Source organism: Chiloscyllium plagiosum, unplaced genomic scaffold (assembly GCF_037043375.1).
Source record: "Chiloscyllium plagiosum isolate Xiang-an unplaced genomic scaffold, Cpla_swu_hap1 HiC_scaffold_53X, whole genome shotgun sequence".
NCBI classification, from domain to species: Eukaryota; Metazoa; Chordata; class Chondrichthyes; order Orectolobiformes; family Hemiscylliidae; genus Chiloscyllium; species Chiloscyllium plagiosum.
This window is the reverse complement of record NW_028270191.1, coordinates 18,469,999-18,487,960: the sequence shown is the minus strand read 5'-3', so window position 1 is coordinate 18,487,960 and position 17,962 is coordinate 18,469,999. Positions and strand designations below refer to the sequence as shown.

Genomic DNA, 17,962 nt, shown 5'->3' with positions numbered 1-17,962 from the left:
CGGGGGAGATTTTAATTGTCTATGGATCCCATGGTGGACAGAATGCCCAAAGGTCCCCCAATACTCCCTTTGCAATCTAAGCAACTAGTGGACTTGTGTGGAATTAGGACTGGTTGTCGGAGGCAGCTCCACCCCCATGGGTAGGGACTTTACATTCTTCTCTAATCTGCACAAGTGTCATTCTAGAATTGATCTCTACTTAACCCCAACCCTCCAACATTCTTGGATTCGGTGGCGTCCTGCCCAATTGAGAATATTACCATTTCTGATCATGCAGCAGTATACTTAGTGCTTAAGATAAAGGGCAATATAACAGGTTTGTGGCACTAGCGAATGGATCCCTTTATCCTTAAGGACAGTAAGTTCATTTGAATATTTCTCTAATGCATTTAAAACTTTCTTAGCCATTAATTCAGATACAGCCATTAACCCGTCTATTGTCTGCTAAGGCTTGTGCTAGGGGGATAATTATTTCTTACTCTGCCAGTTGGAAACAAAGGGAGGGAGAGCAGCAATGCTTGCTGAACGCAGCTGAAAAGGCATATTTTGATAGACCATTGGTGGCTAAGCTGCAGTGGGTCACAGCACTTTGGTCTACTTTTGAATTCCAGGCTCTCTCAGACAACAAGGAAGGAACTCGTTTTTGCAAAACAAAGGTTGTTTCAAGCATGGTGATAAGCCAGGCAGGTATCTTGCCAGGAATAAGAGCATTCCCCCAATTCATTACCTCAATCAGGAAAGCGAGTGGGACTCTTACTTGCAATTCTAAAAAGATCAATGCTGCATTTCAGAGATTTTACTCTGAATTGTATCAATCCGAAAGTTGTGAGGATGGGTGGGCTATGATGGAGTCTCTTTTAAAGAGCCTGGATCTTCCAGATGTAACCTCTGAGCAGGCATCTTTCCTTGACACTCCTTCAACAGTGCGGGAGGTACAGGAGGCTGTGAAGCAGCTTCAAAGCAGAAAGGTGTCATTTACAAAATACTTTGCAAGAACTGTGGCAAACACTACATTGGACAAACAGGCAGAAAGCTAGCCACCATGAACATCAACTAGCCACAAAAATACATGACCCACTATCACTAGTATCTTTACATACAGATGAGGAAGGACACCACTTTGACTGGGACAACACATCCATCCTAGGACAAGCCACACAGACACACACATGAGAATTCCTAGAAGCATGGCATTCCAACTGGAAATCTATCAACAAACACATTGACTTGGATCACATTTACCACCCCTGAGAAAAAGAACAGGAAATGACATCACCAAAGGAAATTACATCACAATCTAAACACACAAGTAAAAAGTGGGCCATACCACCAGTGCTTCACCGGAGGATCACTGATGATGTTACCTAGTATGTCATAGAGTCACAGTCATAGAGATGTACAGCATGGAAACAGACCCATCCATGCTGACCAGATATCCCAACCTAATCTAGTCCCATTTGCCAGCACTTGGCCCATATCTCTCCAAACCCTTCCTATTCATATACCCATCCAGATGCCTTTTAAATGTTGTAATTGTACCAGTCTCCACCATTTCCTCTGGCAGCTCATTCCAAACATGTACCACCCTCTGCATGAAAAAGTTGCCCCTTAGGTCTTTTTTTTTAAATATTTTTCCCCCCTCACCCTAAACCTATGCCCTCTAGTTCTAGACTCCCCCCACCCCAGGGAAAAGATCCTGTCCACCCACCTCATCCATGCTTCCACCCACCTCCCCCCCCCCCCGCATGATTCCACAAACCCCTCCGCCTTCCACTCTCCAGGGAAAACAGCCCCAGCCCACCCAACCATCCCCTCCAACCCTGACAACATCCCCGAAAATCTCCTCTGAACCATCGCTACCCTCACAACATCCTTCTGATAGGAAGGAGACCAAAACTGCGCACAACCCTCCAAAAGTGGCCCAACCAATGTCCTGCACAGCCGCAACAGGTGATGAAACATCTGAAAACAAACCTTCCAGCTCAGTGAGCAAACATACATCCAATGTATTAATTCATTTGGCGCCTTTTCAGGCTATAAGATTAATTTTTCTAAATCGGAGGCCATGCCTATGGGAGTCTTGGGATACCCAACGCCAAGGATGAATCACAATTTCCCTTTAAATGGTCACGGGGAGGGGGTTTCTTTACTTCGGTGTTTTTGTTACTCTTTGGTCAGTTATTTAAGGCTAATTTTGTTCATTTGTTTGACAGAATTAAGCAAGACCTTTGAAGATGGAAGTCATTTCCAATATCTTAGGCCAAGTCACCCTTACTAAAATGAATATCCTTCCTCATTTGTTATACCCTATGTGAATGCTTCCTTTGATCTGTCCTGGGCAAATATTCCGGAGACTTAATGGCTGGTTTAGCTCTTTTATCTGGCATCACAGGCGGCCCCTTATCAAGCTAGTCAAATTGCAACTGCCCCATAGACTGAGGGGAGTGGATCTCCCGGACGTTAAAAGATACCAACTAAGCTCCCTTTTATTTTTTGAGTGACTGGGTCTGTGAGGACCTGGTGTCAAGATGGTTAGATATTGAGGCTTCTCAGGTAAAATGCCCCTTTATAAGCCTGCTGTTCTTAGACAAAATGAGGACAGTTATGGAATTTGTCATAATCTAAGAATCATTAATACCGTTAAAGTATGGAGAACAATGCAGCAGAGCGAGGGCAATCTATCCAAAACCTCTTTTCTCACCCCTATAATTGGTATGCCGAGTTTTAAGCTGGCGATGATGGATCCTGGGTTTAAACTCTGGCAGCTAGAGGTGTTTCCTGTTTGGGTGACTTATTTGAGGGGGAAACAATGATGTCCTTTGATCAAATGACTCGTAAGTATGGATTATCTTGTGGAGACCTTTTTCGTTTTTTCCAGATTAGAGATTTTACTCAAAAAGGAACTACGCTTTTAACCAACTCTTACAGATCCGATATCAAGAAGAGGGTGCTTTATGCTAAAAGCACTCTCTCCGTTAGCACTCGTTATCATCTGTTGTGGGGTGGCCCCTTGGATGAGATTGAGCAGCTTTGTGAGATCTGGGAGAGAGAGTTGGGGGTTGAGATCTCCTCTGAGACATGGGAGGATGTTTGAGAGAAAGAAAGATTTTGATCTGTAATAGGACCCATGTCATGCAGTTGAAGATTCTTCATAGGGTCTATCTGACCCCAGATCGCCCCTCAATTTATGGAGGGAGTATCCTCAGCATGTCCTAAGTGTAAAATAAGTACGAGTACTCTCACTCATTGCTTGTGGTCCTGCCACAGGCTTTGCACATACTGGAGTGCTGTGGTGGGAGTAACAGAGAGGGTCTTGAGGACCAATGTTAAGATGGACCCGGTCTCTCTTCTGGGCAGGCCCAGTTTACCACCTTTAGATGCTCATGGGGGAAAATAAGTTTGAATATCCCTACTTTCTGTGCGAGGAAAAACATTCTGATATGTTGGGTGTCTGAGAACCCTCCAGGTCTGTCAGGTTGGCGTAAGCGAATCATGGAGCATATCCCTCTGGATTTTCTCACAAATAAGGTGCACCAAAACCTGAAATTTTTTAGAAGACATGGCAGCCCTTTTTGGATTACCTGGATACAGACTTGTCTGCCACTCGAATTAGGATTTTTGTATAGTCATGATGATTTGATTTAGTGAATCTGGTAGCCTGAGAGGAAGAATTTTGAATAAATGAGTGTATAATATTTAAAGCTCTTGAAGGTTGAGTGCTATTGTTTTATTACGTTGAGCTGTTTGATTTATTTATTATTCCTATTTGTTTATTTTGTTCTGTATGTATATGCACATGAGTACATTTGTGTTGTTTTTTTTCTCTTTCTTAAGTAGTGTTGATTTATTGTAATTTTAGAAAAAATCTTTTCCAATAAAAAGTGAGAAAAAAAAATTACTTTCTCTCCAGAGAAGCTGCCAGACTTGCTGAGTGTTTTCCAGTAATTTCTGATTTTGTTTGTGATATCCAGCATCTGCAGTCTCGTGGAAAATATCACTAGGCCATAGTCTCTCCTTGAAATGTCCTACTGAAACAGCAAACAGGTTCTTCCTCTGTACAGGAGACACAGGTCAGATGTTACAACTTTCCACTGTGCTATGAGGAACTAAGATTACAGCAGCTGCATTTGTAGACCATTCTCAATATAAGTGCCTCAGTCCACTGCCATACCCTCCAAAAATCTGAGATTTTAGTCAACCCATCATGGCACTGTACCTGTCATTGTATTTTTTTCAAATGCAAAATAAAACTTCCCTGGAAATTGGAAATAACCCTAAAATATGGATTGTATCACTGTGTGGATGTTTATTCCTGCGTTAGTTTGTAGGTTCCTTTTTAAACTCTATCAATATCCACACATCTCCCTGATATACGCAAGTACATATACACTATGAAATACTAATGCCTCCTTTTGACTGTGGGTGCCAAATGGCTTCTCTTTGTGGGAGTATTGAAAAATTTGGAGAATTGTGACATGACCTGTACTTATTTTTAACCTAATGGCAGGAATAGAATCAGAAGTTTGTGATGGAACTGTACTCCCATATAAACACTACGCTAGTGTAAGATTCTGCCCAAATAGTAAGGCAGTGGCAAGCAGCCAGTATTGTTATATTGTTAGCAGTTGATTTAGGAGTTATTTACAGGTCTGCAGTTCTGGAACTGGTGAGCCATGGAAAGAATTATAAAGTGCTTATTCCATGCTTGAAGAGCAAGGGGTGGAGATGCTGAGAGCAATCAAGTTGTTTTTTTTAATTTCCCCTCAAGTACCGTGATCAAACAATTCTCCACATCACTATCCTGCTACACAATTTTAAAATTCTCATCCTTGTTTTCAAATTTCTCCTTTTCCCCTTTTTATCTCTGTAATCTCCAGCCCCATTACACTCCAATTCTGGCCTCCACTAGCATTCAGCTGCATGGACCCCAAAGCTCTGGAATTGCTTCCTTTAACCTCTCCAACTATTTAAAACCTGCTCTTTTGGTTTCCTGTCCTAGAATCTCCCTATGTAGCTTGGTTTCATAATTTATTTGGTAATGTTATTGTGAAGCGCCTTCAGCAGTTTACTGTTTTAAGTATGCTACATAAATGCAAGTTGGAAGTTGTTGCTGTTATATTAGTGATTCCAGTTCTGACCATAAGATGGCAGCTTCAGGCCTGCTGCAACTTGGAAATTTGTGAAACGTGAATAGCAGCAGGGTGCACCCTTTCCAAAATGCCAGAAAGTGTTGTCAACATTGCAGTAAATCACAAGGGCTGGGAATATAAAAGTAACTTATCCAACAAAGAATATGTCTCCACTGGGCTCCCAACTTTTTAACACTTTTAATTCCCTTGCCTGACAAGAATTTATTTACCTCCACCTTGAAAATATTCAATAATCCCCACCACCTTCTCAGACAGAGTTCCAAAGTTTCACAATCTTCTGAGAGGAAAGAAATGTCTTCACCTCTGTCCTAAGAGCGCAGCCCTTAACTTCTAAACAGTGCCTCCTAGTTCTGGACTCACCCACAACAGGAAACCACAATCACCTTGTCAAGACATGATTTGGAGATGCTGGTGTTGGACAGGGGTGGACAAAGTTTAAAAATCCCACAACACCAGGTTATAATCCAACAGGTTTATTTGGAAGCACTAGCCTTCAAGGTGCTGCCTCTTCAGGTGGTTGTGGAACATAACCATACGACACAGCACTTACAGCAAAAGGGTCACAGTGTCATGGAGTTGTAATGATATATTAAACAACCAAGTTATAGTTCTTAAACAAATTTTGATTGTCTTTCATCTTTATTTGTATCATCGATAACACAGGTGAGGTGCCGGAACACTGGAGGTTGGCAAACGTGGTGCCACTGTTTAAGAAGGGCGGTAAAGACAAGCCAGGGAACTATAGACCGGTGAGCCTTACCTCGGTGGTGGGCAAGTTGTTGGAGGGAATCCTGAGGGACAGGATGTACACGATTTGGAAAGGCAAGGACTGATTCGGGATAGTCAACGTGGCTTTGTGCTTGGGAAATCATGTCTCACAAACTTGATTGAGTTTTTTGATGAAGTAACAAAGAAGATTGAGAGCAGAGCAGTAGATGTGATCTCTATGGACTTCAGTAAGACGTTCGACAAGGTTCCCCATGGGAGACTGATTAGCAAGGTTAGATCTCATGGAATACAGGGAGAACTAGCCATTTGGATACAGAACTGGCTCAAAGGTAGAAGACCTTTGGTAATGGAGGGTTGTTTTTCAGACTGGAGGCCTGAGACCAGTGGAGTGCCACAAGGGTCGGTGCTGAGTCCTCTACCTTTTGTCATTTCATAAATGATTTGGATGCAAGCATAAGAGGTACAGTTAGTAAGTTTGCAGATGACACCAAAATTGGAGGTGTAGTGGACAGCGAAGAGGGTTACCTCAGATTACAACAGGATCTGGACCAGATGGGCCAATGGGCTGAGAAGTGGCAGATGGAGTTTAATTCAGATAAATGCGAGGTGCTACATTTTGGGAAAGCAAATCTTAGCAGGACTTATACACTTGGGAGTGCAGGTTCATAGCTCCTTGAAAGTGGAGTCGCAGGTAGATAGGATAGTGAAGAAGGCGTTTGGTATGCTTTTCTTTATTGGTCAGAGTATTGAGTACAGGAGTTGGGAGGTCATGTTGCGGCTGTACAGGACATTGGTTAGGCCACTGTTGGAATATTCCATGCAATTCTGGTCTCCTTCCTATCGGAAAAATGTTGTAAAACTTGAAAGGGTTCAGAAAAGATTTACAAGGATGTTGTCAGGGTTGGAGGATTTGAGATACAGGGAGAGGCTGAACAGGCTGGGGCTGTTTTCCCTGGAGCGTTGGAGGCTGAGGGGTGACCTTATAGAGGTTTACAAAATTATGAGGCATGGATAGGATAAATAGGCAAAGTCTTTTCCCTGGGGTCTGGGAGTCCAGAACTAGAGGGCAGAGGTTTAGGGTGAGAGGGGAAAGATATAAAAGAGACCTATGGGGCAACCTTTTCACGCAGAGGGTGGTACGTGTATGGAATGAGCTGCCAGAAGAAGTGGTGGAGGCTGGTACAATTGCAACATTTAAGAGGTACTTGGATGGGTATATGAATAGGAAGGGTTTGGAGGGATATGGGCCGAGTGCTGGCAGGTGGGACTAGATTGGGTTGGGATATCTGGTTGGCATAGACAGGTTGGACCAAAGGGTCTGTTTCCATGCTGTACATCTCTATGGTGGTTTAGGTTCTTTAATATGTGAATCCCAGAATTACATTCTCAAGGTGGCGTCAGCTTATCTAATCATAGGTGTCATCTCGGCTCAGACAACGCATTAAATGTGTGAAGGTAAAGTCTGTACCAATGTTGAGTCAATTCTATTTCTAAAGTGGGGCTTACAGAATCTTACGTAGATTTACACAGTTTTTGAGCAAAATGAAATGTAATTCTGCAAATACAAATTCACCCCATAAACTTGTGTGTGCGTGTGTAAGCTTGGTCAAGTATGAGTATAATGGGGTATAAGCCTGAGAGGGTGCGTGTGGGGGGCGCATGTGTGTGTGTATGAAACAGGGTATGCGTGAGTGTGCAAGTATGTAGGAGTGTGTCACCACAGTACAGTTTCTCACTGGACCAACAGTCTGGTCAGTTCTGATGTATTAAAAAAAGTTAGCTCATGTTCAAAACTGAATTATCTCCAAAGAAAAATTCTGAGAGAAGCTGGGAATGGGGGTGAATTAAATTATGGGTTTTGAGCTTTTATAGGTTTTTTTATTAACGTTCATTCATCCACTGGGATGGGAGGCATATGAATCCAAGAATGTTACTTCTTCCCAGTATTCTGCAGCCTTTCTGTTCATCCAGCTTTATTTAGTTCACATTCCCCTTGAAGACATTCCTTTCCAGAATTCTCCAGAGTGGATTCCTGAAGCAGGGCCAATGAGAGATTTATGGAAAGGGAGGGAGAGGGCGTTCAGAATGAGCCATTGGTCTTTGCCCTGAAAACTTGCAGGAAACAGTGAATGTGTGCAATCTGCACACAATTCTCAATGTGTACCATACACAGTACTTGAAGCATGGTCTAACCAAGATTTAATGCAAATTTTGCATAATATCCCTACTTATACCTCGCCAAATAAATCTTAGAGCTTGTTTTACTTTCTTATGACCTTGGTAACATAGAAAATAGGCAGAGGTGCTACATTCAGTCCTACAGTACCATTCAACAGTATCCCACTTCTGCTTTCCTCTCCATATAAGGTACAGGCACCACTGGGATACAAACCCAAGATATCCTGTTTACTGTGCAGCTATTTTAATCAACTAAGCCACAGCACCATCACCCCTACAACACAACTGGTCATATTAACTCTCCTTGGGCTCCAGGATTTCTTCAAAAGTTCCCATCCCATATATTTGGCTCGAGGCAGAGTCCAGGTGCTTTCATCTGTGCCTTTTGTTAGTTACCTCTAGATTTGATCATTCCAACACACCCCCCACATTTACCCTCTGGAATCTTGAGGTAATCCAAAATTCAGCTGCCTGTGTTGTAACTCACAGTAAGTCCTGTTCACCTATCAACCCTGTGCTCACTGGTCTACCTGGGCTCCCAGTCAAATAATGTCTTCATTTTAAAATTCTCATCCTTGTTTCCAAATCCCTCCATGATCCCTCACCCTCTCCCTCTTTCCATAATAGCCTTCAGATCTGCAACCTTCCGAGATAGCGGTGTTCCTCGAATTCCAGCTTCTTGTGCATTCCTAATATTAATCATTCCACCACTGATGGCTGCAGCTTCAATTACCTGAGACCCAAGATCTGGAATTCCCTCCTTATACCTCTCTGCCTCTCTCTAGCTCCCTTTACTTCTTTCAGACACTTCTTAAAACTAATCTCTTGGGTTAGAGGACCAAATATCTCCTTAAAAGGCTCAATGTCATGTTTTATTTTATAATGCTTTTCTGGAATGTTTTAGGACATTGCATTATGCTAAAGCTACTACATAAAGTATTCTTGATAAAGATCACTCCCTTCAGAAGGTGGAACAATGTATCCTGGAACATGGCACGCATTGTCAGTGTGAAGTATGCTCAGCAAGGTGGTGAAAATGATCAGCTCTCCTCTGGTTGGCTGAGTGGACCTGACAGTAGTCACAGTGAGCCCAACTTTAACCCAATTTCAACTTATTCACTTACGTGAGTTAAAAACAGGCCAAATTGTGACCAAACCTCACTTTTAAGACTATAAGACATAGGAGCAGAAACTAGGCTATTCAGCCTATTGAACCTGTTCTGCCATTCAATCATGGCTGATAAGTTTCTCAATCCCATTCTCCTGCTTTCTCCACTTAACCCTTGATCCCCTTGATACTCAAAGACCTATCTACCTCAGTCTTAAATATACGCAATGACCGGGTCTCCACAGCCTTCTGTGGCAATGAATTCCATAGATTTGCCACTCTCTGGCTGAAGAAGTTTCTCCTTATCTCCGTTCTAAAAGGTTTTCCCCTTTACTCTAAGGCTATGCCCTCAGGTCCTAGTCTTTCCCACCAATGGAAACACCTTCCTAACATTTACTCTGTCCAGGCCGTTCAGTATTCAGTATGTTTCAATTAGATCCCCCCTCATCCCTGCTAGACTCCAAGTATAGACCCAGAGTCCTCAAACGTTCCTCATATGTTAAGCCTCTCATTCCTGGGACAGTTCTCGTGAGCTCCTCTGAACACACTTTCTGAATGTATTTGTTATGGGGAGTGAAAGTAATGTGAAAGGGTGAATATTAAACTGTTGCTCCATAATTTCTGCATTCAATAAACAGTATATTTATTACCGTCTTTGTCAATACTTTTTCTTTTTATGCTCACCATCTCCAGACAACCTGGTCTCTTTACAGGAGGAGGATACAGGGGATTCTATGAGCAGTGAAGATGCTACAATCTGTTTGATTGATCCCCAAAAATAAATCCCTCCACTTAACCATGTTCTGTCATCGATAACTGTCCCTCGATTTGAGAATGAATTCTACTCAGGATCACAAGTTTCAGCTGTGAATCTTCATGTGACCAAGCTTGCTAATTCACAACCTGCAGGTCTTTGGGCACATGTGACAGGTCATCTCACACGATAGTGGGATCCAGATTGCAGGGTTTGCTTCCGTTTCTTTCATTCTCAGCTGCTATTCTGTCTCATAGAATCATAGAAACCCTACTGTGTGGAAGCAGACCATTCGGCCCATCGAGCCAACACTGACCCTCCAAAGAGCATTCCACCCAGACCCACCTTTACCACGGCCAATCCATTAACATAAACTCACACTCAAAGTGTGGTGCAACTTGACAAAATCTTTCCTTCAACATAATCCAAATATATACGGGAAGTGGAATATTGATTGATTGGGTTTGTGTTGATGTGAGTTTTGCTTTTGCAACTTTCAAAGATTGGCCACGCATCTCGAGAACAGTAGGCAAATTTGGTACATGAAAGGTAGCAAACACTGCAGTCATCTGTGTACTACAACTTCATCATGGCCTCCTCACATTTGTTAACAGTACAAAAGCCTCATCATGATGCTCAGGCCCATACAGAGCAGCAGCTATCTGAAGTGGCAACAACATCTGAGTGGGAGTTGGCTTGGGAACAGAAACCCAAAGAGTCCCTGTTCTTTGGAGGCCATTCAGCTTGGAAACCTTTCTGTCATTGATTTGGATCATGGATGATCAGTGTGCTAGTGCTAACTGTGGCTCAGTGGGTCGCGCTCTTTATCACAAGGTTCCAGTCTCACTCCATATCTTTAGTACAAAAATTAGTGTTAACACTCGAGTGCTGCATTGGTGGAGGTGTAATCTTTCAGATGAAACATTAAACCCTATCTACCCTCCCAAGTGGATGTAAAAGATCCCAAGGTACTATTCCAAAGAAAAGCAGGAGAGCTTTCACCTGTGATCTCGTCATGATCGCATTGCTGATCACGCAAACTTGCTGTGCACAAATTAACTGCTGTATTTCCCTCTAACACTGATTACACTTCAATAAGTACTTAATTGGTTGTGAAGCGCTTAGGTCATCCTGGGATTTGATCGGTGCTGTATAAATGTAAGATTTTACAAATTCCACTTGGCCACATTGGTTTCATCATCTTAATGTCCTTACCTAATAAACATCTGTCAATCCCAGTTTTGAAATGGCTAGTTGGCTCCCACTGTCTCAACAACTTTTTTTTTTCTGGGGAGGGAGATCCAGATTTCCGCTACCACTTCATGTCTTCAATGAGATTGATGGAAAGTCAAGCGGGGATAGGATTGGCCTGAAAAACCCAGGAAGAATAGTGTCTGAGTGAATGAGGAAGCAAACCCCATGTCAGAATGCTGCAAAGGCGACGCCAACTACCTGAGACATTAGACTGTCAAGGGAAATGAAAGTCAAAAGACCTGCAATTATACAGTACTTTTCACAGCCATTGGATGGCTCAAAGATAGTTACAGACAATTAAATACCTTTGAGGTGTAGTTGCTGTTATCATGTAGGAAATATAGAAGATAAATGTGCACTGCAAGCTCCCACAATGTCATGATGACCAGATATTTTTGTGATGTGAGGGATAAATATTGACCACGACATCAGGGAGAATTCCCTTGCTTTTCTTCAAAATTACGTAATGGGATCTTTAATGTTCACTTGAGTGGCCATATGTAGCCTTGGTTTAATGCCTCACCTAAAAGATAACATCTCTGACAGTGCCACATTCCCTCGGTATTTGACTGTTGTACTCTGGAGTGGGACCTGAACCCAAAATATTGAGAACCTAGAGGCAAGATTGTTACTGAACTGAGCTGACATCGGTAAAGTAAAGTGATCCAGCTAATGTGGCTCATGAAGAAATCCAGGAGAATGACATGTTTACATGCACAAATGTACAAGATGTTGTTCAGGGCAGCAATGCTTCGGCAGAACAGACTTATCTGATGTTTTTCATAATGAATCCTCTAAGGCATTCAGCTATGTCAAATTTTCTGATACTTAATCTTACTTGTTGCTCAACTCTATTTATATAGCCAATTACTTCCACCCCTATCTGTTTATTGACTGGTGCTTTATGCAAATACTCTGAGGTCCTTAAAAGGGGGTGCAATGGCAATTAAATCTGTTAGCTAATTAACAACAGTTTTGATCAGGGCAGATTGGAAAAGGGTGTACCTGATGAGATTCTGGAGGAATGAACAATTCAAGTTTCCAATCTACCATTGATTGGAGATTAAATACAAATGTCAGGGTACAAACCATCCGTTATGGTTGCTAAAACATGGATTTTCATGTGCAGAATCTGCTAAATGTCCTGTTAGTTCCGCAGTGATATCAAGTTTACTGAATGGGGACATTTGATTGACAATGTGAGAACTCTCATAAAATGGATCAAATTTTCAGGTGTGCAAGTTGGGTGACCCAGTTTGTTTTTTGTATTGCAGTTCTTTGTCAATCAAGCCAACAGGCAACCTCATTGGCAGCAGAAAATATCAGGGAGACAAGTCACAATTTGAACTCACAGTGGGCAAAAGGTTTATATTTCTATAGCATTCTTCAATATCAGCACATTTCAAAACGCTTCACAGCCAGTGAACCACTTTTTGAATGTCGTTACTGTTGTAATATTGGAAATAGCAGCTGATTTGTACACATCAAACTCCCACGAACTCTAACAACCAGAGAATCTCGTTTTTGTGATGTGGAATGAGGAATCAATACTGGGCAGGGAACTGCTCTTCTTCAAAACAGTGCAATGCATCCACCCAGCTGGGTAGTCAGGACCATGGTTTAACATCTCATCTAAAAGACAACATTTCTGACAGTACAGTACTCCCTCAGCATTGCACTGGAGCATCATCATTGAATTTTATGCTAAGGTCCTGGAATGGGACCTGAACCTGGAATCTGTTGACTCAAAGACAGGTATGCTGCCAAGTGATACACAGCTGACGGAGCTGAAGAAGATTTTTTAAAAAAAATTCACACAGGGGATGAGGGCATCACTGACTGGGCCAGCATTTATTGCCCATCCCAGAGGGTAGTTACGAGTCAACCACATTGCCGTGGGTCTGGAGTCACATGTAGGCCAGGCTGGTACAATTGCAACATTTAAAAGGCATTTGGATGGGTATATGAATAGGAAGGGTTTGGAGGGATATAGGCCGGGTGCTGGCAGGTGGGACCAGATTGGGTTGGGATATCTGGTCGGCATGGACGGGTTGGACCGAAGGGTCTGTTTCCATGCTGTACGTCTCTGACTCTGACTCTGACCAGATAAGGATGGAGTTTCCTTCCCGAAAGGATATTAGTGAACCAGATGGGTTTTTCCTGACCACTGACATCATTAGACTCTTATTTGAAGATTTGTATTAAATTTAAATTCCACCATCTGCCATGGCAGGATTTATACCCAAATCCCCAGACCATTACCTAGGTCTCCGGAATTAGAGTCTAGCAATAATACCACTGGGCCATCACCTCTCTTACAGGTGATTTGTTCCTCCCTCTCCTACTAGCCTTCTTCCCCAGGACAGGATATACTGTTCCCCCTCACCCAGATGCCTCACAAGAAATTCAATCTTAGCCTCTGTGGCCCAATACTATTTGTCAACCTGGGGAGGCTAGAGTTCAAACAATGACTGGATCCAAATGAGATCACCTGGTATTTCATTATGAATTAGGCTTTATAGCCTTGGGATTTGTCTCTGTGTGAAACTTGATGTGATCACTTTGATTGAATAAATAGAGAAAAAATATTTCTGTTGGCTGGGGAATCTAACAGTAGGGAAAACCATTTGTATCTGCAAAGTGTGATATAGGTTTAAAGCTTCCTTCTACCATTTCTCCCGCAAGAAAAATGCTGGGGTTTGTATTCCACACAAGTCTTCTCCCAGCTTGTCTTTTCCAATTTGATCATCGTAACCCACCATCCCTTTTCTCCTATTTGTTGTCTAACGTCGCTTTAAATAGGTCCTTACCATTTACCTCAACCACTCCTTGTGATAACAAGTTCCACATTCTCAGCAGTTTCTTGGTCATTTGTGAGAATAATGTATTGATGTTAACTATAAGTTAAATGAAGATAATGTTTGTGTGTTCATGCAGTCAGAGCCATCTTTAATCATCAAATTATCCAGTAATGTTCATTTGACTTATTCAAAACAAACTTTATTCCAAGATCACTTGAGAAGAAGCAAACTCAACATTCAAGGCAAATTGTGATTCAGGAAGATCACTCCTTTGGTGCTGAGATACACATCTTCTCTTCATCTATTATGCTACAGATTTAAAAGGTATATTCCTTGGATACAGCTTGCAATATTGTGCCCAAGTTCTGCTGTGGCTGCAGTAGCACAGTTAAATAAAGTTTAATGTGCTTAGGCAATCAGCTGCGAGTGCCTACAGACCTCTGCAATGATTCAGACAAACGAGAGGCAACCAAGAGAGAGATTGAGCCAGATTAGGCAGGAAAAGGGAATTCTAAATGGACAACAGGGTGAGATCCTTGCATTGATAGTTTGACTAACAATTAATAGTAAAGAGGAAATGATGTACAGCTCCGTAATTGATCAAAGACAGACAAGAACGAAGAAAGCAGAAATACTAGACACCTCAGACACTGCATTGATCTTTCCAACAGCCCTCCAGCACTGCAAACAAATTGGAAGTAAATAATAATGGATGTACTTGCCCTAATTCTCAAATAAACAATATGTTAACTCGATAATGAAAGGTCAGAACTAAAAGATTGTATACATGTGTTTTTCTCAATTTCCTAAATCATCATAGAATTTATTTGTTTTTATTATTTATTCACAATTTAAGGTTTTTTAAAAGAATGAACACTAGGCATTGTAATTATATGTCAAAGAGAGTGGGGTTGGAAAAACACAGCTGGTCAGGCAGCATCTGAGGAGCAGGAGAATCGACATTTCAAGCATAAGCTCTTCATCAGGACTGAGCAAATGGCCCAAGGGGGCTGAGAGATAAATGGGGGTGGGGGTGGGAGGGGTGAAGGTCGCTGGGAATGCGAGAGGTAGATGAAAGTGGGGGTGATGGTGATAGGTCGGAGAGGAAGGTGAAGCGGCTGGAACTCATTGTGAAAGTGAATTCAGTGGCTTTAAGTCTGGTGCTACTCGAGCTCCCTCCTTCCGATGCCACTTATTAAGTATAGCCAGGCCTCTCAATTCAGCAGAGCCAAGTTCACACAGTACAGAATCAACACAGCTGGATTTGGTGACTCTACCAACCACTCTGTGACCCTTTATTCCAAAAGATGCAAAGTTTTGGCTCTGAGGGAGCAGTTTTATTTTAAATAGTCAATTGTGTGACCTTTCACCCATGGAAAATGAAAATTGACAACTTAGCCCAGTGTTGCTTTCCAATTTGACTTAAATGGCCATTATGGAGAAAAGCCAGGCAACTGTGGACAGTCTAAATACCACATTATCCACGAGTCACACTTTTGTTTATAAAAATACTTGAGAAAAACTCTCGCTTCCCAGCAGCTGTCATCAGATAGGACAGAGTCACATATGACACAGAAGGAAGCCATTTAATCGATCGAGTCTATGCTTGCTTCTCATGGAGCAATCCGGCCAGTTCCATTCTCTCCTTTTCACTCCCCACCATCCATATCGAGTGTCTGACTCCCCTACAACTTAACTCTCATACAGCAATCTGGCCAGTTCTGTTCTCCCCACTTCACTCCCCACCATCCATACAACTCAGCAAACTCACCACAATGGCAGGACTGACATATAAAGAACGACTAAGTCGGCTGGGCTTATACTCACTGGAATTTAGAAGAATGAGGGGGGAGTCTCATAAAAACATATAAAATCCTGATAGGGGGCTGTACAGGACATTGGTTAGGCCAATTGTTGGAATATTGTGTGCAATTCTGGTCTTCTTCCTATCGGAAAGATGTTGTGAAACTTGAAAGGGTTCAGAAAAGATTTACAAGTATGTTGTCATGGTTGGAGGATCTGAGCTACAGGGAGAGGCTGAACAGGCTGGGGCTGTTTTCCCTGGAGCGTCGGAGGCTGAGGGGTGACCTTATAGAGGTTCACAAAATTATGAGGGGTATGGATAGGATAAATAGGCAAAGTCTTTTCCCTGGGGTTGGGGAGTCCAGAACTAGAGGGCATAGGTTTAGGGTGAGAGGGGAAAGATATAAAAGAGACCTAAGGGGCAACCTTTTCACGCAGAGGGTGGTATGTGTATGGAATGAGCTGCCAGAGGATGTGGTGGAGGCTGGTACAATTGCAACATTTAGAACAAAGAACATAGAACATAGAACAGTACAGCACAGAACAGACCCTTCAGCCCACAATATTGTGCCGACCACTGATCCTCATGTAGGCACCCTCAAATTTCTGTGACCATATGTATGTCGAGGAGTCTCTTAAATGTCCCCAATGACCCTGCCTCCACAACTGCTGCTGGCAACGCATTCCATGCTCTCACAACTCTCTGTGTAAAGAACCCGCCTCTGACATCCCCTCTATACTTTCCTCCAACCAGCTTAAAACTATGACCCCTCGTGTTAGTAATTTCTGCCCTGGGAAATAGTCTCTGGCTATCAACTCTATCTATGCCTCTTGTTACCTTGTATACCTCAATTAGGTCCCCTCTTCTCCTCCTTTTCTCCAATGAAAAAAGTCCGAGCTCAGTCAACCTCTCCTTATAAGATAAGCCCTCCAGTCCAGGCAGCATCCTGGTAAACCTCCTCTGAACCCGCTCCAAAGCATCCACATCTTTCTTATAATAGGGCGACCAGAACTGGACGCAGTAAAGGCATTTGGATAGGTATATGAATAGGAAGGGTTTGGAGGGATATGGGCTGGGTGCTGGCAGGTGGGACTAGATTGGGTTGGGATATCTGGTCGGCATGGACGGGTTGGACCGAAGGGTCTGTTTCCATGCTGTACATCTCTATGACTCTATGACTGGGCAGGCCAGATGTGGGAAGAATATTCTTGATGTTGGTTAAGTCCAGAACTAGAAGTCACAGTCTAAGAATAAGGGGTAAGCCATTCAGGATTGAGATGAGGAAGAATTTCTGCAGAGTAGAACCTGTAGAAGTCTCTACTACAAAAAGCTGCTGGGGCCAATTTGTTACATATATTCAAGAGGGAGCTGGACGTGGCCCTTGCAGCTAAAGGGATCAAGAGGTATGGAGAGAAAGCAGGAGTGGGATGCTGAAATTGCATGAAGGGCTGAATGGCCTGCTCCTGCACCTATTTTCAATGTTTCTACAGGAAAACCCATTACTGCTTGACTGTATTACAGGAGCTCATGGTTCAGAAAGCCAACATGAGTGAGAACCGTTGACCCCCAATCCTAAATATTAGTTAGTAATATTAATATTAAACAAAAGAGTTCTGAGGGAAGTGCCACTTGACCAGAAACGTTAACTGTGATTTCTCTCCACAGGTGTTGCCAGACCTGCTGAGCTTTTCCAGCAATTTCTGTTTTTGTCCCTAAGTACTAGTTTTGTTTCAACTATACCATTCAGGATTCATTAAACCGTCAATCTTTACAAATGAAAGAGCTCTTTGATGATCCCTCTCAAACAGAGTTGCTGAATTAAGTCTCCCACTGTGTAATGTGCCTAGTAGTTTACCGGACTAAAAGACTTCATTAAGGAGAAAACAGGGGTTAGAATGTCTGAGAAAATCTGTCTCTTACAAGTAGCTATTTTTTTTAAAGAGGGAGGGAGTTGACGAATTTAAATGAATGGAACCAGGCTTTCAGAGACGTGGCCAGTTCAATTCATTCACCAGCAAACCAAATAAGCTTAAAATAAACAATCATCTTACCTTGGGCTCACATTTCTTGTGGCTTGCTAACTTGCAGACTGGAGGAGAGAGAGAGAGAGAGAAATAAAGCAAACGTAAGGTCAAGATTGGAGAGAATCAGTTAGAACTCTTGATAAAATTGGAGACGCCTTGA

General features: G+C 42.5%; 1 protein-coding gene across 5 annotated transcripts in view; it reads right to left on the bottom strand.

The window, feature by feature from the left end:
* LOC122543325 (tensin-2-like) overlaps window positions 1–17,962 on the bottom strand; it is a 273,742-nt gene that overhangs the window by 148,068 nt on the left and 107,712 nt on the right. For 4 of the 5 annotated variants that reach the window (XM_043681852.2, XM_043681854.2, XM_043681853.2 and 1 more), the window contains exon 3: window positions 17,830–17,867. In XM_043681852.2, coding sequence (XP_043537787.2) covers window positions 17,830–17,867 — 38 coding nt within the window. Of the gene's footprint in view, window positions 1–11,134; window positions 11,289–17,829; window positions 17,868–17,962 lie in introns of all 5 variants that reach the window. The other variant, XM_087985587.1, reaches the window with a different exon arrangement.